The following is a 24,981-nucleotide window of genomic DNA, read 5'->3' on the forward strand; positions in this document are numbered from 1 at the left end:
CCCAAACTGCATCTTCTCTCTTGCTCTCTCCGCATCCCACCTCCTTCCCCGCCTCATTTGCGCCTCTTTACAAACCCAATTCGGGTTTCTATCTCTTCTTTTTCTCTCACATCTTCTCGGCACAGGCGACGATGCTGTCGCGGTCTTCCCTCAGCCGAAATGCGCCGCGTGCGTTCGCCGCCGCCGGCCGTCGGTCCATGGCCTCGGCTGCCAACCCGGCCTTCCAGTACGATGTCTCCGAAGCTTCCGGCGTGAAGGTCGCCAACCGTCAAGTTGAGGGCCCTACTGGCACCCTGGCCCTGGTTGCGAAGGCTGGTTCCCGTTACCAGCCCTTCCCTGGTTTCTCCGATGCTCTCGACCGATTCGCTTTCAAGGTCGGTTCCATACCATCAATTGATTCATCTCAGGTATATTTGGTGATACTAATCATACAATTCCTAAACAGACTACCCTCAAGCGGTCGGCACTGCGGATCACCCGGGAGACTGAGCTGCTGGGCGGTGAAATCTCGTCGACACACTCGCGCGAAAATATTGTCCTCCGGACCAAGTTTCTCTCCAAGGATCTCCCTTACTTCACAGAGTTGCTGGCCGAGGTTGCTACCCAGACCAAGTTCGCAGGTGAGTCGGCCCCTTATGATCAATCGTGATTGGTGGGTCGCAATTATATGAAGCATCCTTTGCTGACTCGAGCCCCCCCCTGGATGATATCAGACCACGAATTGAACGAGGTTGTAAGCAAGCTCCTCAAGTACAAGCAGCAGGCCGTCCACTCTAACCCGGAGACCGTTGCTGTCGATGCCGCCCACGGTGTTGCTTTCCACCGCGGTCTGGGCGCCTCCATCACCCCCTCCCAGTCTTCTCCTTACGAGAAGTACGTCTCCGGCGATGCCCTGGCCGAGTTCGCCCAGAACGCCTACGCCAAGTCCAACATTGCTCTTGTCGCCAGCGGCCCCAACTCTGCTGAGCTCTCCAAGTGGGTTGGCCAGTTCTTCAAGGACACCCCCACCGGCAACGCCTCCAGCAAATACAACGTTTTGCCCTCCGTCGCCTCCAAGTACTACGGTGGTGAGCAGCGCATTGCCTCCAAGATCGGCAACGCTGTTGTGATCGCCTTCCCCGGCTCCAGCGCTTTCGGCACCGCGGGCTACAAGGCCGAGGCTTCCGTTCTCGCTGCCCTTCTGGGCGGCGAGTCCACTATCAAGTGGACTCCCGGCTTCTCCCTTCTGTCCCAGGCCACCAAGGGCTTCAACCAGCTCCGCGTTTCTACCCAGAACAACGCCTATTCCGATGCCGGTCTTTTCACCGTTACCCTCTCCGGCCAGGCCGACCAGGTCGCTGCCGCCAGCAAGAACGTCGTCGACGCCCTCAAGAAGGCTGCCGCCGGTGAGGTCGCCTCCGAGGACATCAAGAAGGCTATTGCCCTCGCCAAGTTCCGCGCTCTGGAGTCCGTTCAGACCCTCGAGACTGGTCTTGAGGCTACCGGCTCCGGCCTCGTCCACGGCAACAAGCCCTACCAGATCAACGAGATTGCTGAGGCTCTCGAGAAGGTCACCGAGCAGCAGGTCAAGCAGGTATGTTATCTTTCTCTCCGCATTGTTTATTTTGTGATACTAACAGCTCCCCGTAGGTTGCCAACACCTTCCTGACTGGCAAGGCTACCCTCGTCAGCGTTGGTGATATTCACCAGCTCCCCTTCGCCGAGGATCTCGGTCTGACCGTTTAAAATCCCTGTATACATTACACCGTAGAGAGGGAAGAGTCTGTTCCCTCCATTTTGGATTTGATGTGACCACTTGTGCCTAGATTCATTGCCGATATCTCCTTTGTTCTTTTAAGGGTGTAGTTGACTGTAATACAATTGTACCTTATCCTTTGTTTCCATTCTCTTCGGTAGATCTATGGATTTCCTTGGCTCGTGATCATGATCCTGGGGCGAGGTAGAATTTCATGGCAAGGATCGATCATTACTTGCATGCTTCATGTATCCATACCCTTTCGTTGGTTTCCCTGCGCTCCCACTTTTCATAGCAAAAATACCTGAAATTTGATCTCGTTTTACTCCACGAAATTGGATATACATACTACATTGTTCTATATATGAACTATCCAGGGCATTTCCTACACAAAGAGCCTCCAGCAATAAGAGTCCTGGAACTTGGCAGGCCAGTTGTTGATTTGATTGGTATAGATATAGGCTTATTGGGGATATATCCTATTTTGACGACATACTTCATCTGTACCAAGGTGAACCAACAAAAAGAAACCACCACCAATCATTATAATAAGAAAGAGATAGGAGGAAGCAATTAAAAAAATTGCAAAAATACATGATAAGAGTGGGATTTGAACCCACGCCTCTTTCGAGACACGGAGACAGTTGTATACCATCGGGATCAGGTTGACCTGAACCGTGCGCCTTAGACCAACTCGGCCATCTTACCAATTGGATGAAAGATGATTGAGAATATGGATTTATAAAGGGAACATGCATGTATAACTACACAGTGGATGAAAACTAGTCCAGCGTAAAGGTTAATAGCATGTTTTTTTCCTTTCTCAAATTCAAAATTAAAAAAAAGTAGATGGTGATGTGTGAAATAGTAATTATGTACCAACATTCCAAATTCAATAACTTTTCATTAATTGCTACAGTATCAGGGAATGGCCGAAGAGAAAATGCGGGATACATATCTGATAATAAAAATTCAGTTTATTTCATACAATGTTGTCCCTATCCGACTATACTATGTGACCTGAAACAGCAAAAAGGAATAGCCCCAACGCCGGAAGACACTTTAAGACGCCGAAGATGAGAGAAAAATGATATCCGAAAAGTCAAGAACGAAAGAGCAGAAAGGCAAACCCGTCCAATAGAAACCCTCCAGACAACAAACTAGAAAACCATAACTCCATAAAGCCCATACATACTCCGTATTCATACCCTCATTATCATACCGGATCCCATCCTATCGTTCCATAGTACCACACCAGTAATCAACTCGCAAATCCGAAAGACTGCGTGTCGGCAAACCCCAAGTGCGCGCAAGCCAGAGCGCTAATCCACCAACAACACCTACACTCCCAACAATCTGAACAAGCACCCAACTCCGGTGCCCGAGCTCATCAATCCAGCCAACCACTCCGAGTGGGTCATTCGGAGTGAAAGTCGTGAAGCGATACGTTCCGGAACCGGTATGTGAGTGCATGACCTGGAACCCATTAGGGCCCTTCTCGCCGACGTGGCCATGCAAACCACAAAATGGAGGCGTCTGCGAAAGAGGCACCAATGACCCATCGACAACACACTCGCCTAGCCGCTCGGTGAGCCACACAGCGCGCTCGCCACGAGCTAGCGAGGTATATCGATCGCGCTCGTTCTGTAGGCTGCGCTGCAGGTCTGTCGCCCACCGCGCAAGGCGGACCTGCGCCATGTGCTCTTCGTGTCGGGTGTAGTCTGCAATGCGGGCCATGGCATAGCCGGGTGGGGAGCCGGGTGAGATGGAGGCTCCCGAGACGGATTGCCAGCTGCTAGATGCACATGCGGACCCACTTGCGGCAGGACCCGACTGCGCACTGGGTAGCGACATTGAAGGGGGAGCGACGATGAGTCCGTGCGCTGCTGGAGGAGTTTCTTTGCGGCGGAATGGCGCATCCAGGCTAGATTATCGCGATCGAACATTTTGTTGACTAGGGCGTCTAGTTCGGAGGGTACGAGTGGCTGGACATAGTCTGGGCTCATTAGGGTGCTTGCATCCATTGTTTCATTGTCGATTGTTTTCTCGGAGGAGACGGCATATGGGGGCTGGGATTCGAGCCCATTTAGACCGTTAGGCGGGTCTCCGAATAGGAATGGTTTGATTCCCGCCTCGCGAGCTTGTTCGTGGAAGTAGAGTTTTAAATGGGTGATTTGAGTTGGGGTGAGGGTGTCTGCTTTGGATATTATTGGGATTACATTGCTTAGCTCGCAGAGCTTGCGGATGCATTCCACGTCTGTTGAGAGGGTGTCTATGGAAGGTCAGCGATCGGGGATTTGGTTTTGGAGGTTTCCCTCGGAGACAGAATAGAGATAACCCACCATTAGAAATCAAATATAAGATGGCATCCACCTGGGATCCACCATTCCCCGCTAGTAGGTTTTGGAAATCAACACTGGACCCATTGAGCGCATTGGTAGCACGGAAGAATTGCTGTCTCATATACTGCCCGATAGCGTCGGTTTGGCCTGTCTGGCTTAAATTTGTTGCAGTGTCTACAAAACATAAATTCCGCTCCAGCACAATTTCCCCGATGCTTCTCCGGCGTTGGAGCACGCGGGAATCTTCCAGATCAGACCACCATGAAGGATAAGGTTTGGTGCTAGCATAAATTTCCGTAGTGGCAGTCAACGTCCCCCGAAATCGCCCGGAAGGTCTGCGACGTCCTAAAGAGTTCTGTGGGATGGTGTCGACATGTACGATATCGTCGCATGTCTGAACAATAGACTTGATCAACGAGGTCTTACCAGAACCTAATGTTTGAGATAATCAGCTGGTGTAATCTTTTCTGAGACAATTGAAACCTACCGGGAGAACCAGCTAGAAGAAGTTTGAATCGACCCATGGCTTTTCCTCGCTCGGTAAATGGGCGCCGGCTGGGCATTTTGATACTTGGCATGATAAGTTGGGAGGCCCCACCTGGGGCCAAAAATGGAGACCCGTGGAGCATTTCGTTCTCATCTCCGGATCCGAAACCCTGACTATTGATTTCATCCGTGATAGAAATATCATCGAGTGGCCGCATGGACTGGTTTGATATAGATTTGGGGCTGCTGGGTAGCGAGGATGGGTCATCAGGGATGCCCAACGTAAGCGGAGTTAAGGGCCGAGACACTGCATGGATGGGAGATGGGTGCTCAGAGGATTCCCTGGTGCCTGAGTTTAGCGGCTTCAATGTTGACCGGCGCTGTGCGAGGTGCGATTCTAAATCGTCGGTTGCCTGCTTCAGGCTGTCTGCGGAGTGTTCGCGGGGCAAGGATGTGCTTGATTGAGATAGAGAAGCCAGGCTTTGTACTCCATACATATTCTCTTTGACATCCCCGCTATCTAAGGATATACTGGAATCCTGATCCGCGACATGTGGACTGCGCGATAAGAAGAAGGTCGCGGGGGTATCAATGCGGGGATCAAGGGATGGGGATGAGGGATGGTCGGAGGGTTTGCGAGAGAATGAGAGATCTGGAATAGGTCTCATTATGTAGGCATTTCCCAAGATACACAAAGTCAAGAAAGTTAATGAAGTTAACGAGGTTAACAAAGTCAACAAAGTCAACAAAGTCAAGCACTGGGAAGTACCTAGGTAACCCTGTGATCATGTCATCAAGCATCACGAGGTGATAACCTTGTACCCCTCTTGATTTCTGCCTGAGGTATTCATGCATGGATTTATATTCCTCAAGTTCCTTATATCAAGACAAGTATACCTATAGATATATAAGTACTTTAAATGTTACTTCTTACTTTATATTAGATATAATAGAATCTATTAATTATATGTATCAATACATATTTCCGGAAGTTACTCACTTTTCTCCGGATCTCCACTGTGGATTTTAAAAGAGAATTAGACGGAGTACTCCGAGTAAGCTCGTACTTTTTTTTCTACATCGGCTATAAGCACTATAAGCACACGCGCATCTAGCGCAGAAATAAGACCCCAAAGTCTATCAGTGGCAAGATGCCGACCACGGAGTACCGTCTCCGCCTTGAACTCCACTTCATCTCTTTCCAGGGCTCTTTTTGATTTCCCCGAACGGATTCTCCTTTTCTCCGACCTCCTCTTGTGTGAATGTTTCAACTCTTCATATCCTACTTCTCTATCGGCCTGATTGGCTCAACTGAGTACATCTTTTAAGCAAAAATGGAACCAGCCATGTCGTGGCCGGAACAACTACATGAGAATACTCTCATCAATGCGCCCGAAGAAGAGTTCTCTAACTTGTTCGAATTCAACATACCTTTTCCCGAAATCGAGCACGGACCAGGGAATATGCAGCATTCCCATTCTCTACCGACCACCACCGGCCCGGACTCGGATATGGCTCACCTACGATCGCATCCCGTGCAGTACTCGGGCCAGATGGAGGGCCTCATGGATTTTAGTGATAACACACAATCGCACACGCACCATACCCACCCAATGCCTTACTCGACTCCTCATATGACGCCAGGCTTTTGCGCACAGCCATCGCCCATGTCGCAGCCCCCTACGCATCAACATTACATGCAGAACCACAGTATGATCCCTCCCACCCCGAACAGTATTGAGATGCATGGCAATACCGCCCGATACCCCCAGCGCGCGGACGAAACCCCGGATATGTATGACGGATATTCACGCATCAATGAGGAACAGGTTAGTTGAGACACAAATCCTAGATGAATCCGTTGGCTAACGAATAAGGCCTTATATACTCCTCTTATCTCACCGGCTATGACGCCCCTGGAGAACCAATTCCGACTTCCTGAATACACAATCCCTGGTGAATACTTTACACCTCTTACCTCTCCCGCCCTGGAGGCCCAAAATGCCGAATCCAGCAGTTACCAGTACCATGCAAGACAGGTATCGGATATGGGCTTCGTTCCCACTACTGCGGAGGTGAACCCCCTTCCCGGAACCTCGGCTCCACCTTCTCCTAGCATCATTCGGAAGCCCAACACTCGTCACCGGCAATCAACGACCACTACCCGGCTGAATAACGCACGGAAAGTCAAGCAATCACCCATCATTCGGGCGCAGCGCAAACGCAGCACTTTGACCACCAATTCGGAGGAGTTCTACAGCAGCCTTACCCAGGAATTGAACACCACAAAACCGCAAAATCAGGACATCCGCTCACTCCGACTCAGCAGTAATGAGGGCTCTGGCCAGGACTCGGTATCCCCCGAGCCATTATCAGAACCATTGATGCCCCCTCCCGCTCTTCCTCCTCCTCGGATGTCTCCTGCAATTGCGCCCCACGTTCAAGCTTCTTCGCCTGGCACTGCTGCCACCCCTGCGCTTTTGATGCGCATCCAGCGGAATCAGCATTTGCAAGACCCTTCAGGCCAGTTCCGCGGTCAAGCGCAACTCGCAGAGCCTGAGTTCCCAGATGACATAATGGAGGATATATCTCTTCCGGAGGCGGCTGCTCCTTCGCAGCTGCGCCCGAGACCCAACCGCATCGATACCGCTATACGGACTTCGTCGATCTCCACGAATGGGACACCTTTCTTGGATCCCTCGTCAGCGTCATACGATAAGCCCTCTAGTGCCTCTTTTGCTCCCAGTCCACGCACAGCTGCAATGCCATCTCCCAGTGGGCCGGTCCCTCGGAAATCAGATTCCAGGACTGCGTCTAATCGGAAACGACCTAGTCTGAGTTCCACTCAGGCCAGCCCACAGTTGCGACCTAAGATTAGTCCCAGCATCCAGCCACTTATGAAAGGCAGTGAGGGTGAGTCTTCACCTGAATAGAATCCCATGGATGTTATACTAACTATATTTCAGGCATGTCACAAGATGCGCTTTACCTTGCATCAAAGTCCAACTACCAACACATTCTCGACGGCACTCTGCCATCGGGTGTGAGCTATCCAGAGGCCTTGGCAGAGAATCTGAGCTCCAAGCGGACGAATCACAAACTCGCAGAGCAGGGACGCCGGAACCGAATCAACAATGCGCTCAAGGAGATTGAGCTGCTCATTCCGCAGGAGTTCATCGATGTCCGCAACGCCAAGGAAGCCGCAGAATCCGGTGGCAAGGTCAACGAGAAGGAAAAAGAAAAAGAAAAGGCCAACCAAGCCATCAGCAAGGCCACCGCTGTGGAGATGGCCATTGATTACATCAAAGCCCTGAAGATGTCCTTGGACACGACCACTGCCAAGTTGGCCGCCGCCGAGGCCAAGCTATCGGGCGAGCCCACCAAGGAGAGCTCAACATCCACTTCCACTGCTCAATCCGAGAAGATTTCAAACGGTGTCACCAACTCGGAGACAAAGAGTTCGGCATGATCAGACTGTATTACCTTAATATGACCAGATCTTCTACTTGCCTGCATAGTTATGCAATCTATGGAACGGTGGAAGACCAAAAACATGATATTCCCTATTTGCGGGTGGAGATTTCGTGCAATTATACTATGGATCCATGATCTATACTTTATGTTTTTTAATGTGATTTTTGATAGCGTTGGTGTTTGAACTATGGGTGGCTTATTTTTGTTTTTGCTATTTCTACCAGATAACCTCTGCCAAATCGAATTTCTTTTTCATTATAGTGCTTAGACCTCGGGCATCGTATATTGCTCTCGTATTTAAAAGAGCTAGGCCCCTGGGCAGCTACCTCAATTAAAGAACAGCACGCTAGCCCCATCTACGTGTAACCCTGCGCTGTATCCCTCTATATTGTCTCTCATGTATATTAATGTGACCGTTCACACTAAATATATTAGCTACTTTATATATAGCAAATACGCAATGGAACCTACTCTAACCTAATTAATGTTCTACGCTATAGGTATCACCTTAGGAAGACTTCGCTTACGCGTACTTTTTTACCTAGCCGCTAGGTTTCCGCTAAATCGATCAAGAATCTAGCTCAAAAGTAGAAGCGCATTACTGTAAACTTGGGAAATACTAGGGTCTAGCTCGCGGTTTTCAAAAAACATCAAAGATATGGTCTTGGAGTGATTACGAGACTTTAAAGCTGAATCAAGTAACCAAATTATGTTGCCTATTTCCTCTGTTCAACATTAAGTGCGTATATATTTCAAATCATCAAGTCTTCCTAGGGTAGACTTGCTATTATCCTCCGTAATAACGGAATATGTATAGCAGCGAAAGTATCGTTTACACAAATGTACTCAATAGAAAGCTTGCAATGTGTACTCGAGGACTTGAATGGTCTCCAAAAAAACATTTCTTCTGAGTTATCACGCTACAGAAGTTCACAGAGCATATCTCGTTCATATCGTCATGCCTTACTCGTTATCCCTGACATCAATAACCGTCGTCTTGAACTTGCGAGCAGGAATCTTGCGATTAAACAAGATATCGCTTTCACGGTAAGACCGGCCCTTGAGCTCAGGAAGGAAGAAGTAGGCCGACACGAAGCAGACACAGGCAGTACCTCCCCAGACGTAACCACACTTTCCAGCCAGATTCCATCCGGTAGGGTTGAGCATCTGCGAGGCAAGGTAGATCATGGGGATCTCGGCGACATAGTAGGCGGCACGACCGACACCGGTACTCAAAGCGCGAAGACGGACGGAGGAGGTCTCGGCAATGATGGTGTATGAGATGGGTCCGAGAGAACCGGCAAAGACGAAGGAGATTATAATTCCCAGAACGGCCTGGGCGTAGTTGGTCGCATGGTTTTGGCTGATAGAGGCGCAGACACCGAGGAGCATGAGCAGAATGACGTTGGTGACTGTCCCCCAGAGGTAGATAGTTCGGCGACCGAATGAGGAGGCCAGAGGTAGAGAGATTATGTTGGCAACCAATTGAAGACATGAGTTGATCAGATTGAGCTGGAATGAACGGTCGGATCCCATGCCGGCCTCTAAGTGGGGAGTCAGTTATCCATTGCGACATGAAATTTAGTTAAAGAAGCTACTCACGTTCGAAGAAGTAAGTTGCCTGGTTGGCAATCAAGTTACCGGCAAAGTTCTGGGATGCGTAGATCAAGCAGGTGATGATTGTTCGTCTTAAATCGGTTCCCTTGAGAAGGTCGAGGAGAGTAGGGGAACCGCCCATTTGAGCTTCGATCTCAACGGTTCGCTCAATCATGGCAAGTGACTGTTGAGCTTGCTCGTCGGATTCGCTACCAAGACGTTTGATGGAACGAAGGGCCTCATCTTTGCGTCCGCGGCGAATCAGCCACCAAGGGGATTCGGGGGCGAAGAAGAGGAGAATCAAGAGGGGAGTCTAGAGGAAGTCAGCGTCTATAATAGAATATTTTCAAAGAGGACTTACAGGGAAAATCCACTGCAAGGCAAGAGGGATACGCCAAGCCCACTCATCGGAACGCTTGTTGAAGCCGTATGTTGCGCCAGCGACAATGATTGAACCAATAGACCAACTCATTTGCAGGGTAGCCGTACAGGCACCTCTCAGGGAGAGAGGAACAATCTCACTAGCATAAGCGGGAGAGTTTGCAATGAAGAATCCCCAAGGGACACCTTCTAAGGCTTGGCCGACCACAAGGAGGGTGAGTGAGTTGGCCTAAGTGGAGTTAGAGAACAAGCTCAACATTTGGGGAGGTCATAGCTTACAAAGAAGGAAACAAAAATTGTCAGATTCATAAGAATCAGAGCAAAGATAGTTGTCAACCGGTAGCCGTATCTGTTGGTGACAGGGCCGGCCAAGAAAACACCGACGAAAGCGCCACATTGACCGGCCTGGAAGAGAGAACTCTGCCATTTGGTTGGAATAATGTGACCGTCGTGTCCGTCGATTTGGACACCATACTCCCGTTGAAAAGCGGGAAGTGCGACAAAGTTACCATTCAGGAACATGTCAAAGGATTCCATGACCTGTTTTATGTTAGATCTTGAGATCCCGGGGGAGCAACCGGAATGCGAAGGGATATCAAAAAAAGACGTACAATAGTGAAACACATGGTGAATGCCCATAAGCAAGCCCAAGGGTGACTTTTAATGGCCGTCCATGTACTCATTCCATGTTCGCGGTTCTCGCCATCGAAGGCATCGTTCATGAGATCCGAATTGACCAACACCTCGGATTGTTCAATACCGGCCTTCTCACCTTGCAAATCATCTTTTGTATCGCCTGACATTTTCGAAAATTATGTCCAGGTCAAGAATGGAGTGAGAATCAAAGCTCGGAGAAAAAAAATAATTTAAGGACGGGCTGGGGGGTCTTATATTCTTTGACCCCATCTACGCGTCTCAAGGGTACAGTATGCGCGTGATACGTGGATTAATTCTGCCATCCGAGAGCTATCCAAACAAGGACAGTAGCGGTCGGATAGACAAGCAGGGGGGTGTAACCCTGTCCCGCCGGGGTTTTTCCTGTTTCCCACGAGCACGACGGTTACAGTAGAGAATTTACCCGGACTGGGCCAGGGGCCGAGCCTAATGCGTTGGAAGCTTAGTTAGGTCCAGAAAAGGTTAGCCACCGGCGTTGTAGCTGCGAATCGGCTGACCAAAAGGATTGTGGCGTTTGCGGGTAACCCGCTTGGGGAGATGAAGCCGGGGTATTTAGATTGCATTCTGGGCAACTGGTCATATACGAAGTTATTTGACCCTGATGTGACTCTGGGGATTCCCCATAAAATTTAGATGCGGGGCCCCGGACGAGAGGGTAGAAAGAGAAAAAAAAATACACGGGATGCGACATGGCAAAGAATGTAAAGCGTGTCTCAACTATTCTGCTTAAAGACTAACGTGGACGCCACAGTCTGATCGGTTAAATGACTGCATATGGTTGCATGGAAATCTCAAACATCCCGGTCTGAGCGTCTCACCTGATCTTTTTTTTGGTTGTACATATTCTGTGGGGTGATGGTTGCGTTTTCGGAGATCAAAGATCTACATATCGAGGTCGGACATGACCCTTTCAGCCCCAGACTCGAAGGAATATACCACATCCATGATAATGGCATATTTTCGGCCTATGATTATAGTTATATTTTCATATAATAATAAAATTAGGCCCTAATGAAAATATCAGTGGGATACTCAGAAAGATTCCACAACTGTCGCGTCCCTTTCCTAGCCATCCATTCTCCGGCCTGTCGCTATGCAGCATGTCAATAGCAGCGGGAATGAAATGGAATATCCACGTTGGGTTCTAGAAGACGGCAAGGGTCGGCATAGCTTTGTTGCTATTTATATCATCGAGAACAATAGCTACCTCTGGGGTTTGATTTGCTACGGCTCCAATACCATTCTCTTTGTTGATTCGATACTTTGCGCTGTAAATAATCACCGAAATGCTGGAAGAAAGAAACCATCACAATGAGAGGCTCGAAAGGCAGAGTACTTGAGAATAGTTCTTTTCAAACCGGGGTATATAAACACTCGTCCTCATCCAGGCCGTCGAGTCACATAACCATCTCACACCATGCCTTATGGCCTATGGATCAGGCCTGGGGCTGCGGTGGATCACGGTCAAGCTTTCCGATGGCGATCGCCACTGCGATGCAGATTTGATGCGCATGGTGATTGAACGTCTCCAGGATGAAGAGGTCGTGGTCAACTCGGAATATACCAGCTAAAGAGGCCATTGGAAATATCGTTCCCGGTTGTGGATTCCAGTTCTCGTTGTCAGCAATGGATTGATAGAATATTTGAAATAGTCGTAGAGATCGTTAAGAGCTACAGAGAGGGAATTGTAGCTGGTCGTATCTCCTTCAACAGTGATACCTTGTGGAAGGTGCTCCATGTTTTGCCGCAAGTAGGGTAGGGCTCGAGCCCCACACGTGATCCACTCAACGAAATCTAGATTTCTTTTTTTCTTTAAAATAATTTCTCAATGTCTGGTCCACATCTTTCGCATTGTCCATCAGACTGCAGTTTGATCAGAGACGGTATCCCTAGCTGTACCATCCCTAAAGCTGATACAAGCTTGAGGGTTAGAGGAGATAGTGTATCTGACATGAAACGTATGATGCAAGAAGCCGTTGACGGGTTTGCAACCAGGGACCTGTGGCCCAATGGTGAAGGCGCCGAGCTTATGTAAACATCCCTCCGGGGAGTTTCCATGCCGTTCCTCGGAGATTCGTGGTTCAATCCCGCGCAGGTCCACTTTTTTTGACTCCACATATACTCCGTATATGGATCATATATGGAGTTTAATAAACTAAAATATAACATGAGATCTTTTTTTCTATACTGATATTATTTCCCAATAAGACAGGTAGATGAGGCAAATGGATAAAGAACGCTAAGCCAGAAAGGATAAGGCTAATAGAACAGCTCTTCATAACGGTCCGATATCGTGTAATGGAATGGTCACGATTTGGCGTAGTCAAGTATCAAAAACTGTGGTGTTTCCACATCGATATTTTGGCCGACTGAGCATGGCGCCAGTGTTCACGCCATACTTAGTCAGGAAGGAGGCGCCTACCATTACACCATATCGCTACATGACCTAAGTGGGTTTTGCTTTCACCCTTCTAGTTTAGCATCTCATGTTTTTGTACTTCGCCGTGCGTGGTAGTACTTTCGTATAGATCTAAAATATATATTGACATTTTTTCGACCTCCACTCGTTGGATTTTATTCAAAATTAGTATGATTATTTATATAGTGATTTCAAATATAAACTCTGAATTTAAGAATTTGAACTCTTTAAACTTAGTAGAAGGGTCAGAATGCCAGCGATTACAAGGTGCTAGTTAAACCCCCTAAATAGGCTATAATGGAGGCCTTATCGGCCCCCACGAATGGGCTGTGGGTTGGGCTATGGGCCTGGGGTCCGGGCCCGTGGGCTTTGCGATTCACTAATCTAGCCCTATGGGTCGAGTCCGACCTAACCCGCCCATTAGTCACGCTTCCATACGCTCCCTTTCCGGTTACGTCCCAAGGTTAACAGTCAATTACACTTTTCTACGAAAATAACGTCACTGCTAAGCTTCCTTACTGCCTGATTTATTAGATAATCAATAATACATTAGTTTCATATCTCTTTGACCGTATTTCAGCCACCTCAAGACTATCATCATTTCTATTATATGTCTACGGCCCGATACCCGTGGAACTTACTACGATGTTTTCCAGTTCATGTGAACTACTTCATAGGGACAGTTTCTTACAAGACCCCCCTTCGAATATACCAAGGTATAAATATGAAGGAGGAACGCAATTCTGCATGATCATGGATATAGATCTCCGCCGGCTTGAAAAGTATGTGATTGCTCAACCCCAGCAACTGACTGCTCATGGAGAAAGCCGACTATCCGGGAATTAAGGACGATTCCCTGTTGTCTCGTAACATCCAAAGGGGGAATAAACAGCAGACCTATTCACGTCGAGTCACACGTTCCTTCCTAAAAAGCGAATCACCCAACTTCATTTCTATCCACCAGCCGAGCGACCCACTTGATCGAATAGACAATATTCCAGGCGGCGAGCTTCCCAGTGATTGCCTCCTCTTTTACATCCCTAGCCGTTCAATCTAATCCGATATCCTTGATTCCCCTATGCTGTCTCGCAGTAAACCTTCTACTTGTTACAATGGTCATAGTAATCCACTCTGACATCGGTCAGTTTGGCAAACTGGCGCTAACCCGCGTTATTACCTAGATAGGTCTTGCAGCCTGCGTTCGCTTTTACGCCGGGGCCACAATCAGGGAAGAGGGCCGTGGTAAAGAAGGAGATCAAGGCTAGGGACCTCTTCCAGTCCCTTAAGGCTTTCCCGATAAGCCTACGGTGACCCTAGAGGTGGGAGTTTCCGAGTCTCATTTAAAATGTACTCCAAAGGATAGGAGAGTTCGTTAGAATCCAAGCAACTAGGTGCTAAGCACCATATATGGGCATATGTTACTGAGTAGGTACCGAAGGAATTCATATCTAGCTATGTGACCGTACTATCTGGCCCAGTCAGTTGTAATCCTACCCAGAGGATCTCTGATCAGGGCGACGCGCCCTGTTGGACCAAGAGCTTGACATAATCTAATAATCCTTTTGTAGAACTATAATGAAGGGGCGCACTTATGCTACTCACTGTGCATATGAAAAAAATATTTATTGCCGCAGTTTTAATACATAATATCATTAAGTGGAAGATCATAGTCCAGAAGGTAGCAAACTTCTAGCCGATCATCAAGCTCCCGTATTGCCGCATGAAGTATCACTTGGCCATACTCGGAGATATTTACACCCCAATCCTTTGTCTCTCTTCAACCTCTCTTATCCTTTTATTTCCCTCCAACAAACGCCGAGGTTCGTGTGGTCTTCACCTTTCTTGAATACACGCCGAACCATTTTTCTGTTTCATCTCACTTCACGCAAAGGTTCGTGAGCTCCCTCATATATCACATTTTCCTTTCCCTTTGACGTGTCTGATAAGTCGCAGTGTACCAATTCCTCTCAACGGGCTGTTCTTCTGATTCTACCTCTTTTGACTCGCCCCAAGGTTTGTTTGATCCCCCATATATCAATTTTCTCTACAATTTGATGTTTCTTACAAGTGCTGCCAGTCAAGTTCTATCCCTCCTTTCAATCGTTGACATCCTACGTTATGGAGGGCAAACGAAAGCATCGCATCGTAAAAACAGGAACCCCACAGACGCTGAAGTCGAGACTAGTGGTCTGCCTGAGAACAACAGGGGCTTACCGTTGCTTTCAATGTGTGCTCTTCGACGCTCAGAGTCGGTAACTGGGCGTGTGGACTGGTATTGCCCGATATATCTATCTTGACTTCGTCTTGATCATAGATCTGCAGAGGCCACAAATCGATATCCGCATCACCATAAGATGAACTGATGACAATGACCAGCACTTCGACCATCCTGCGAATGTCAGGTTCCATATTCCAGCTGGTCAGATCAAGGGTATCCATTGTTGGCTCATTATTGCCCCAAATGAGGCACGCTTATACCCCTTGGCTCTCGATTGTCTTATATGGAAACAGTCGGCTAACATTTGAAACATATACAGGATCAGAATACCAACCCGATTCCCTTTGGGATTACTGCAGACATTGCCAATGAAAAAGACGGGATTGTCGCTTTCACCGAGGATCTGCAGATATTCCACTTCGATTCTCAACTATGCCCATGTCGTCACCGGTAGGAATCTCGTCCGTCGACTTCTTGCAGAGAATATTGTGGAGCCTGGCAAAATCGCCATCATTGCAGGGTACGAGGCGCAGTACACAGTCTACGTAGCAGTCGCGGCCCGCTGTATTGAGCATGATGCATCAGGAAGCGAGGACTGGTTGAATATCAGTATACATAAGATCGACTCATTCCAAGGCATGGAGGCCAGCATCGCGATAATCGACGTAGTCCGCACAAATGAGCTCGGATTCATGCGTGAATTCAGGTAACGTGGTTTGTAGCCGCGATCGCTTTGGTTTGTACGTTTTATACAACCAAACAGGCATGAAGAATGCCTTGGATCGTACGCCAGCCTTCTTTGTCAAGACCATCATGCTTTAGTACATTAGTGATAATCAACTGTCTTTCCCAGCCCCGGCGACAGGTTACGAGTCTGAGCTTTCAAGTCTGGGAGTTCCATATCTCGAGAAAGCGCAGGCAACCCCATGTGATGATGAACCATCTCAATATGTTACCCATATACGATGCTGGGCGGCCTCAAGTCATGCTAGTGAGCAATATGGAAATCTTACCTTTAAAGAGCAGCTGCTCGGTCTCGCGCCAACCAATATCACCACATCTCGTACTTCAAACATAGACGTGGGGTAGTTCATCCGGATACTTGAGCCTTGACACTTTGAACTGAGAAAATAGAAAAGCACCAAAAGAAATAGCTACAACCTCCCAAGAAAAGGTTGAAGTCTACACATTCTGTGGATGGACCCGGTAAATGCGAAAGATCATTGTAGCCTTAGTAGTCTTTTTTGAACAATTTTTTGTCCACTAGAGAGTACGGCAAAAATGCACATTTCTATAAAACATCATATATATTATTCTCATCCCTCCTCTCTCCCCATTAGTTTAAATAATACCAATTTGTGTTTTAAACAATCTACTATTGAGATCTCGATATTCGGCTTGATGTCCATGCACTGCAATTTAATAAACTAAGGATACCTCCAAGGTGTCCGATCAAATATAATTCATATCACGTTCACTTTCCCAACCTCCCATATTGTTCAATAATCCTCATTTTTCCTCTATTGTTCAGTACAACGTTTTATCTCTCGAGAGTCCAAGGTGGCGTCAGTACTACCCCAATTAAAATCTTAAAATTTACTATGGTTGTATAGTGTGTGGTTGATTTAAAGAGTGCACGAGTACATGCTGTAGTTGCCCTGGAAAATTGATATCTAACCTCGGCTATGAGCTGGTAGGATTTCTATTTCCACCCCATCCTGCGTGGAAGGTGTACCCTTGAGGTCCCACACCCAGCTTTATAAGTCCACGACTGGCGGGCTGCTCGCTCTCAGCCGTAGAGTCACCTGTCACATTGCGTTCGGGTAGAAATGAGGCAAGATTCTCCATGCGCTCCTGTGCTCGCTGCTGGAGATGCTGTATGCTTCCCTCTGTCAATACTTCACCCTCATCTCGCTGGTCATAAGCTGCCTGCATGACGGCGGGTGCCCAAAAATCTGCCAGCTTAGTCTCATCGCGTCCATGGGCATAAATCTTCTTTACACCGGACGGTGCAAGTGTATCTTTGACCTCGCGAGAGGACCTCCAAGTCGAGTGAACAACCCGGTAGCGTCGCTCAAGGAAGGTGATCACGATCAGTGTGATAATCCATAATTGTGTGAGGACGCAAAACCACCAGAGGAAGGAGTTATTGCGCAATCTATTTATCCAATGTGGAGAATAGACAGTAACGAAGGTATTCCGCGTGGAGGCTGTGATTTGAATGTGGCCGCGGTAATTGATTGAGCGGAGGTACGACTTCAGCTCAGAACGTAGAGGTTCGGTGTCGAGTCCTTCAAGCTCTCGGGTGAAGGTAAATGATTTGACTCTAGCAGGATCGTGACAGAATCTTTCGCACCAGGTCATCAGGCTAGGAGTCCCTTCATTTGAGCCGTCAATCTCCGCGCCCAGGAGGGTTTGATCTTCCAAATCTTCGTTTCCCTCTAAATCTATAGCTTGATAACGATTTCCTTGGCCTAGAGGCTGCTCCCATTCAAGAGATGGAATAGGCCCACCACGAAAAGCCTTTTTGCCGTCCCCATCGCGAACAATGTGCAGTTCGTGCCACTCACTATCATCCTCACCAAGGCGTAGCAATGTGGATGTCAAGTCGAGCTTGAAATTGAAATCTATTTCCTTCTCGTTAGAATCGTTGCCTTTGTCCTTCAGCCCTTTGATTTCAACATACTGCCGCGGCGGCAGTTTATGTTGAGTGGAAAGGAGGCTATAGAGAGCACGTGGGTTGTTAGAGAACGATGGATATAGCGTTCGGATGCCAGTTTTGTCCTGCCGAGTACATTCCCAGCCGCCTGGGATCGAGTCTTCGACTGGGGTGGAGTCGATCAGGTTGTACAGTTGAGGTTGCTCGCCATGGTTGATGGGCTCGAGAGGAACGTCAGAGTTGGATGGTCGACCCATTTTGATGTATTTGATTCTTTAATAGAGAGGACATCGGTTTGTTTTAATACCAGAAAGAGCTCAAGGCACCAAGTAACTGGTCATTGAGACATCCCATTTAGCCCGGAATGCGCCCTGGGGAGGTATACGGCCCAATATTATTCCACTCAGCTGAGAGGTCAGTGCGGTGGAGGGCGATCCTCATCCTATCCATTACGCACCCCCCAAACAGGGCGCTCACCATATATCAAATGATTCTAAATAGACTCTATAATCCTATGCAGTGGTATAGCAAGCACATACGACCATAGGGTGTGGAAAACAGGGCTTCCCGTCCGCTCAGCCGTACTTAAGCCACACGCCGGTGAGTTAGTAGTTGGGTGGGTGACCACCAGCGAATCCTTACTGTTGTATGTTTTTAAATTTTGTATTTTTTGTGTCTGAAAAAATCCTTAATGTGTCTTCACATCGATTGGTGACTAGTCTCGGTAACATGACATACGCTCCTTTCCTTTTTTTTTCTTTTCTTTTTTTCTTTTTGCCCGAAATTTACTTACAGAATGCATGCATTTAGACCCCCGGCTGCAATTTTCTCCCTCTCGATGGCTAAATGTTCGCTATCTTTAGAACTAGTTGTCCCGGACTTTGACGTATTAGTGCTCGAAGCTATCCGATCGATCGAACTATAGGCAAGATGTTGCGAGACTACGGATACAATCTTAATCATCCTGAAGGAAATTCGCCAAAAAGTGCGTACATCCATCCGACCAAATTAAAGATGTAACTTCGTTTCGGATCTAGACGGTTTATATAGGAGGTGAGTAGGGTGATACATTTCGAGATTTTGAAATTTGAACGTGTATTTATAGAATGGGTATACCGAAAGATTCATTGGCGTTGAAGTCATGTAAGCTATCGAGAAATGTTATTTTTCACCTTGAATGAAGTAGACGTTAGCTACACCTGAAAACATCCCAGTGGACTTAGTTTTGTGAGGCAGCAATTGCAAGAATATGAGGGCGGTCACAGTTTCACCGCCATTTTATATCATGTTGACCATTGCGCTGAACCATCGCATTGCTGTAATTTCATGTTGTTCTTGTCTCCGGTATATTTCTCGTTGATCTCCCTCAGGCTTCTCCGTCGGCTGCCTCTTGAAACGGTCTTATGCCAAGGCCTGTATCAACAGTATTGTCTGTGAGGAACCCTGACGATGAGTCTCTAGGTGAGTTTCACCTAGCCGAGACTCACGCGCTAACTTCCCCGGAATGGCAAGACTTATACCGGAAACGAAGCTTGAACAATTTGGGAGCATACACCAGTATCACATTTAACGTTTCACATATATTTAGGGCCGAGGAGGTTGCGATACATCGTTGTATTGCCGATGACACTAGGGGTCCATTGCCAAGAGTGCCCCTGAATCTCTTGGCGAACGCCGAAAATGTCTCCACTTCAAATGGGCTTTCAGTCGACGTAAGAGGCTGGCGCTTAATTATAGCGGAATCAAAATCTTTTGCGTCCCTGGATCTCGCTGCCCGGTGGGCCGCTAGTTCAGTCTCGATACCTCTATTATGTTGTACGCCATGACTAATGTGTATTCGTGTTGTTGGATATCGGCTGAGATCTGTGGGGAAAAACTCTTCCTGTGAAATGCTAAGGTCGCGTATTCGGAAACAGGGTGTTAAAACCATGTTATGCCTTACGTGTCTGCAAGTACTATGCCGATCGGCCACTGCATTAGGGGCTATATATTGCCTCGCCTGTAGGATGGATTCATTTAGATTAAGTTTAGATTTAGTTACCCCACAGATTCATTTAATTTCATCTATTCCGAACTACGACAAGGCTTGGCGATGGAATGAAAGAAGATGAGCTAATCAACTCCAAGCTCTAATGGATAATGTATCTGTTCCAGGGGTGAGCGCAGTTCGAAGGCGTATAAATACCTTGGTAGCCTCTTTCTCTCTACTCAGTAGGTCCATTTGTCATTTTCTCAGTCACTCTTTACACGATACCATATTCGCTCTTTACAATGCAGTTTACTTTTGCCCTGTTGACCGCAGCTGCGCTGCTGACCCCTGTCTATTCCAATGGAATCACCCCTATGAGCCGCCGCGAGACTGGCCTCAAGCTCGAATCCTGCACTACCAGTCAACAGGCCGTAGTCGAAGCCGCCGTTCAACGCGCCGCCTCGCTCGCCAAGGCCGCCGCTGACGCCGCTATCAACGGCGACGCTAGTATCTTCGAAGAGTACTTCCGCACTACCGACACCGCATCTCGCCAGGAGGTCGCCGCCCGCTACGAGGCCATCGCCAACGAGGCCTCTAATCTCAGCAGCGGCAAGGTGACCTACAACTGTGGCAATGGCAGAACACAGAGCGACTGTGGCGGCAGTGGTGTCCTCGCTTACGTCTCTGGCAACAACAGGATCTTCAACTGCCCGGACTGGTATAAGATTGTGCCCGCGATCGACGACTGCGGCGGCACTGATCAGGCCCTCGCCATGGTCCACGAACTATCGCACATAAGCGATGTCTACAGCCCGCCCACCCAAGACTTCGCGTACAAGTACAACGCCCTCGTCAAGCTTCCCAAGGAGCAAGCTGTCCTGAACGCCGACACCTACAACCTCTACGCTGGTGGTGAGTTTTGCTTTATTCCCCTGCCCATCATGACATGCGACTCGTTAACTGACTGCATCATCCAGCCATCGATCTTGAGTGCCAGGTTGGTGAGAGTAAGGGCGTTGAACTCCCGGATTGGATGGTCGCTGAGATCGAAAATAACAACAGTAAATAGATACCTATTTGTACACATCATCGTCTGATTCTGCTAGACAGATCCTATGGGACTTACATAGTATTTCTTTTTTTTTTTTTTTTTTTTTTTTTGGCTGTCTCAAATTAGTTCGTTGTCAATAGGTTTTGCTAAATATAGAGCGCTTTGTTGCTTAGTGGTGCGAAAAGGAGCAACGGAAAGCCAATTATATTCCTATTCTAGGTCCTCATTATCCTTTCTTCAGGAGTTGAGTGAAGAGTGGTTTGCAATTGGAGCGGCTGCCCTAGCAAGAGGCTACAACTTCCTCGCCTTCGATGGCCCCGGACGAGGTGCAGCTATCCGACGACAGCATCTGCACTTCCGGCCCGACTGGGAGAATGTACTCACTCCTGTTGTCGACTATGCTTTGACTCGCACGGACATCGATGTCAATGCGATAGTCATCTTTGGGTGGAGCATGGGTGGATACCTAGTGGCACGAGGAGCTATGCAAGATCATCGGGCCCAGGCTATCATCCTAGATGATGGCGTGTACGATTTTGGTTCTGCATTCCCTCCCAACTAACCTTCATTCAGAAGTTGGTTGAACAAAAATACGATTGGATTTACAATTGGATATTTCACTGCGTACAATCCTTTTCGACCGGGATTCGGTGGGCTCTGCATAACGGCAAATGGACCTTCAGCGTGGAATCCGCTGCGGATCTGAGTCGTGCAGTCAACAGATACACTTTGGAGGGGATTAGTCAATGTGACACCGTGTCTGATAATTGACGCAGAGAATGATCACTTTCTGAAAGACCAACCAGAGGTACTTCGGAAGAATTTCCACTGCGAACACACACTTGTTAGTCTGCGAGCAGACGATGGTGGAGACACGCATTGTCACCAAGGCGCCTTCTTTCGACTTCATCAAGTTGTCTTTGATTTCCTGGAACCGCGCCTCACCCCAGATGAAAAAAAAATGTAACTATTGAGGAGATTTACTATCTTAGTTTTTATCGTTTCTCCTTACTCCCTGAAGTTAAGGTCACTCGCAATGGTGCTATAATCATAACAGAGAAAAGTCGTCTCATAGTTCGTGCTTTTTACCGCCTTCGTATACATCTAAAAAGGGGCATTCAAAAACATATCGGAATGTGCTTAGATATAACGTCCTAAAAATTATCCTAGGCTAAATATACCTACGTTATTGGGGATAGAGGCCGTCTAAGCGCCCGAGTATTCTTATTATACTTAGTATCGTGCTTTGAGTCCATTGGTAAATCCTTCGCTTGTCGAGAATTGATTCCGTGAGATTGGATGAAACTTAGTCGTTGCTTTCAAGGTGTCATGATCTTCGCCCTTCTTATACTTCTTGGTCGCCTCCATGAAATCATTCGCAAAGTAAATGAGATTGCCACGACTACTAATCTCTTGCGGTAGGTCGTTATCCGTGCTGCTAGCCAGCTTCTCACTTGTTTCGGAAGAGTCTTTCATTTCTCGTCTGGACTCCTTCTCATAGGCCATGGGAAAGACTTGCTAACCAAATTGTGGAGGTTAAGGCTTTGCAATATGTTTTCGAGTTTGACAATCCACATGTCCAATTCCTCTCTTTCCTTCAAAGAGTGGAAATCTTGCAATGATTGAAACTTCCAATCTCTAGAAGGCCACTTGATTGGTTATCAACAACGATATCTTCATACCAATGGTAATTGAAGTATCCAAACACATTTGATTCTAAACAGACTCTATACTTCTCTCCAATGCCATATCAATCACATACGACCATAGGGTGTGGAAAACAGGGCTTCCCGTCCGCTCAGCCGTACTTAAGCCACACGCCGGTGAGTTAGTAGTTGGGTGGGTGACCACCAGCGAATCCTCACTGTTGTATGTTTTTAATCTTTTTTGTTTATATAACTAAGTTGTATAACTATAACATGTACATGTAGTTATAAAGTGGCTCACTATTGTATGTTCTTAATTTTTTTTATAGTTATATAATGTACATGTATAAAGGTGAAACAAGTTCAAAGGGCCTATAGTTATAATGTTATATTGAATACATAAACATAACATAAGGTAAGTAACATAAGTAGTTCATGCAGGCACATCAGTGGATTATAACCAAATCACGCCATCTGCACCCCGCCAACTCCCCCCCCTTCTCGTATTTATTTCCCTTTCCTCTTAAGAATACTGTTTCTTCTTTCTATATTCCTAAATCATGTCTGAGAATCACCACTTTGATACTCTGCAGCTTCATGCTGGGTAAGTGTCTGATTACCCTATAAAGACAAATCTAACATGTTAAAGTCATGAACCCGACTCAGCCACAAACTCACGAGCCGTCCCAATCTATGCGACCAGCTCGTACGTCTTCAATGACTCGGCCCACGGCGCAAGGCTCTTTGGCCTCAAGGAGTTCGGTAACATTTACAGCCGAATCATGAACCCGACTGTCGATGTCTTCGAGAAGCGCATTGCAGCTCTGGAAGGCGGTGTTGCCGCCGTTGCCGCCTCATCTGGTCAGGCTGCTCAATTCATGGCCATCTCGGCCCTCGCCCATGCTGGAGACAATATCGTCGCCACGAGCAACTTGTACGGCGGTACCTACAACCAGTTCAAGGTGATGTTCCCCCGCCTGGGAATCAATACCAAGTTCGTTCAAGGTGATAAGCCCGAGGATATTGCTGCCGCCATTGATGACCGCACCAAGGCCGTCTTCATTGAGTCGATTGGTAACCCCCGCTACAATGTGCCCGACTTTGAGGCCATTGCCAAGGCTGCACACGACAAGGGTGTTCCCGTTGTGGTATGTTTGTTTGGAAAGCATATGAAGGTGTAAAGCTTACTAATTTTCTTTTAGGTTGATAACACCTTCGGTGCAGGTGGTTACTTTGTTCGCCCAATTGACCACGGTGCCGACATTGTCGTGCACAGTGCTACTAAGTGGATCGGTGGCCATGGTACCACCATTGGTGGAGTCGTGATTGACAGTGGAAAGTTTGACTGGGGAAAGAACGCTGCCCGGTTCCCCCAATTCGTCGAGCCATCCGAGGGCTACCACGGGTTGAAGTTCTGGGAGACCTTCGGCCCACTGGCTTATGCTATCCGGGTGCGCGTTGAGATCCTGCGTGACCTTGGTTCTGCCCTGAACCCCTTCGGTGCCCAGCAGTTGATCCTCGGCCTGGAGACCCTGAGTCTGCGCTGCGAGCGACACGCAACTAACGCCATCGCCCTGGCTAAATGGTTGCAGAAGAATGAGAATGTGAGCTGGGTCTCATACCCCGGTCTTGAGGATCACCCTAGTCACGAGCTCGCAAAGAAGTACCTGACCCGCGGCTTTGGTGGTGTGTTGTCTGTGGGCATCAAGGGCGGCGCTACCGCTGGTGCTCAGGTTGTTGACAACTTCAAGTTGATCTCGAACCTTGCCAAGTATGACTTCATTCCCATTCGCTCTCTGAAAGCATCTACTAACACACTGCAGTGTCGGCGATTCCAAGACTCTGGCCATCCACCCTTGGTCCACCACCCATGAACAGCTCACGGAGCAGGAGCGTCGTGACTCCGGTGTGACTGAGGATGGAATCCGCATCTCGGTTGGCACGGAGTACATTGACGATATCATTGCTGACTTTGAGCAGTCCTTCCAGGCCTCAAAGGCTGTGCCAGACCGTACTGCTTGAAGGCTCTGACACATGTGGATGCTGTGTATGAAGGAATACAGAAAGGACACTACATAGCGGCATGGTAAAATTAGTGATGACCTATGATATCAATGAACACTTTTACAAGATGCATACAAGGCGCGCCCGTAGATGTGCCAGACAGCCACACGGCTGAGCCAAAAAAAAAACAAAAAACAAAAAAAACTTTTACAATCACAAGGGAAGCATGAGGTAATGTCAATGATTTGAATTTCTCATACATTTCGGTTCATCCCGAATGTGTCCTTGTTCAACCGTCGGCGAGAGCTGCACAACTTGAAAAATTA

The 24,981-nt window shown here is 47.8% G+C and overlaps 10 protein-coding genes across 10 annotated transcripts; 6 read left to right on the top strand and 4 right to left on the bottom strand.

The window, feature by feature from the left end:
- Positions 1 to 131: 131 nt before the first annotated feature.
- N7517_001184 (ubiquinol--cytochrome-c reductase subunit 2) lies at positions 132 to 1,725 on the top strand (the record flags this gene model as incomplete). Its single annotated transcript, XM_056718914.1, has 4 exons — positions 132 to 374; positions 446 to 620; positions 714 to 1,573; positions 1,630 to 1,725. 4 exons carry the CDS (start codon positions 132 to 134, stop codon positions 1,723 to 1,725), a joined length of 1,374 nt encoding a protein of 457 aa, XP_056583049.1.
- Positions 1,726 to 2,968: 1,243 nt separating this feature from the next.
- Positions 2,969 to 5,231, bottom strand: N7517_001185 (uncharacterized protein; the record flags this gene model as incomplete). The annotated part of the gene is made up of 4 exons (XM_056718915.1): positions 2,969 to 3,507; positions 3,549 to 4,007; positions 4,078 to 4,509; positions 4,565 to 5,231. The coding sequence occupies 4 exons, from the start codon at positions 5,229 to 5,231 to the stop codon at positions 2,969 to 2,971; spliced, it is 2,097 nt and encodes a 698-aa protein (XP_056583050.1).
- A 666-nt stretch (positions 5,232 to 5,897) lies between these two features.
- N7517_001186 (phosphate-sensing transcription factor PHO4) lies at positions 5,898 to 8,032 on the top strand (the record flags this gene model as incomplete). Its single annotated transcript, XM_056718916.1, has 3 exons — positions 5,898 to 6,392; positions 6,441 to 7,476; positions 7,530 to 8,032. 3 exons carry the CDS (start codon positions 5,898 to 5,900, stop codon positions 8,030 to 8,032), a joined length of 2,034 nt encoding a protein of 677 aa, XP_056583051.1.
- A 968-nt stretch (positions 8,033 to 9,000) lies between these two features.
- Positions 9,001 to 10,817, bottom strand: N7517_001187 (putative MFS maltose transporter; the record flags this gene model as incomplete). Its single annotated transcript, XM_056718917.1, has 5 exons — positions 9,001 to 9,581; positions 9,640 to 9,946; positions 9,995 to 10,243; positions 10,294 to 10,554; positions 10,626 to 10,817. 5 exons carry the CDS (start codon positions 10,815 to 10,817, stop codon positions 9,001 to 9,003), a joined length of 1,590 nt encoding a protein of 529 aa, XP_056583052.1.
- Positions 10,818 to 12,000: 1,183 nt separating this feature from the next.
- On the top strand, positions 12,001 to 12,260 carry N7517_001188 (uncharacterized protein; the record flags this gene model as incomplete). Its single annotated transcript, XM_056718918.1, has 2 exons — positions 12,001 to 12,021; positions 12,078 to 12,260. The coding sequence occupies 2 exons, from the start codon at positions 12,001 to 12,003 to the stop codon at positions 12,258 to 12,260; spliced, it is 204 nt and encodes a 67-aa protein (XP_056583053.1).
- A 3,029-nt stretch (positions 12,261 to 15,289) lies between these two features.
- Positions 15,290 to 15,547, bottom strand: N7517_001189 (uncharacterized protein; the record flags this gene model as incomplete). Its single annotated transcript, XM_056718919.1, has 2 exons — positions 15,290 to 15,301; positions 15,323 to 15,547. 2 exons carry the CDS (start codon positions 15,545 to 15,547, stop codon positions 15,290 to 15,292), a joined length of 237 nt encoding a protein of 78 aa, XP_056583054.1.
- A 147-nt stretch (positions 15,548 to 15,694) lies between these two features.
- Positions 15,695 to 16,036, top strand: N7517_001190 (uncharacterized protein; the record flags this gene model as incomplete). The annotated part of the gene is made up of 1 exon (XM_056718920.1): positions 15,695 to 16,036. The coding sequence occupies one exon, from the start codon at positions 15,695 to 15,697 to the stop codon at positions 16,034 to 16,036; it is 342 nt and encodes a 113-aa protein (XP_056583055.1).
- A 973-nt stretch (positions 16,037 to 17,009) lies between these two features.
- N7517_001191 (uncharacterized protein) lies at positions 17,010 to 18,242 on the bottom strand (the record flags this gene model as incomplete). Its single annotated transcript, XM_056718921.1, has 1 exon — positions 17,010 to 18,242. The coding sequence occupies one exon, from the start codon at positions 18,240 to 18,242 to the stop codon at positions 17,010 to 17,012; it is 1,233 nt and encodes a 410-aa protein (XP_056583056.1).
- Positions 18,243 to 20,256: 2,014 nt separating this feature from the next.
- N7517_001192 (Peptidase M35 deuterolysin) lies at positions 20,257 to 21,567 on the top strand (the record flags this gene model as incomplete). The annotated part of the gene is made up of 2 exons (XM_056718922.1): positions 20,257 to 20,951; positions 21,225 to 21,567. The coding sequence occupies 2 exons, from the start codon at positions 20,257 to 20,259 to the stop codon at positions 21,565 to 21,567; spliced, it is 1,038 nt and encodes a 345-aa protein (XP_056583057.1).
- A 1,644-nt stretch (positions 21,568 to 23,211) lies between these two features.
- On the top strand, positions 23,212 to 24,673 carry N7517_001193 (O-acetylhomoserine aminocarboxypropyltransferase/cysteine synthase family protein; the record flags this gene model as incomplete). Its single annotated transcript, XM_056718923.1, has 4 exons — positions 23,212 to 23,255; positions 23,301 to 23,799; positions 23,854 to 24,422; positions 24,475 to 24,673. 4 exons carry the CDS (start codon positions 23,212 to 23,214, stop codon positions 24,671 to 24,673), a joined length of 1,311 nt encoding a protein of 436 aa, XP_056583058.1.
- Positions 24,674 to 24,981: the final 308 nt, after the last annotated feature.

The sequence above is a fragment of the Penicillium concentricum genome (assembly GCF_028827145.1).
Source record: "Penicillium concentricum strain IBT 3081 chromosome Unknown utg000001l_segment0_segment0, whole genome shotgun sequence".
Classification (NCBI taxonomy): Eukaryota; Fungi; Ascomycota; class Eurotiomycetes; order Eurotiales; family Aspergillaceae; genus Penicillium; species Penicillium concentricum.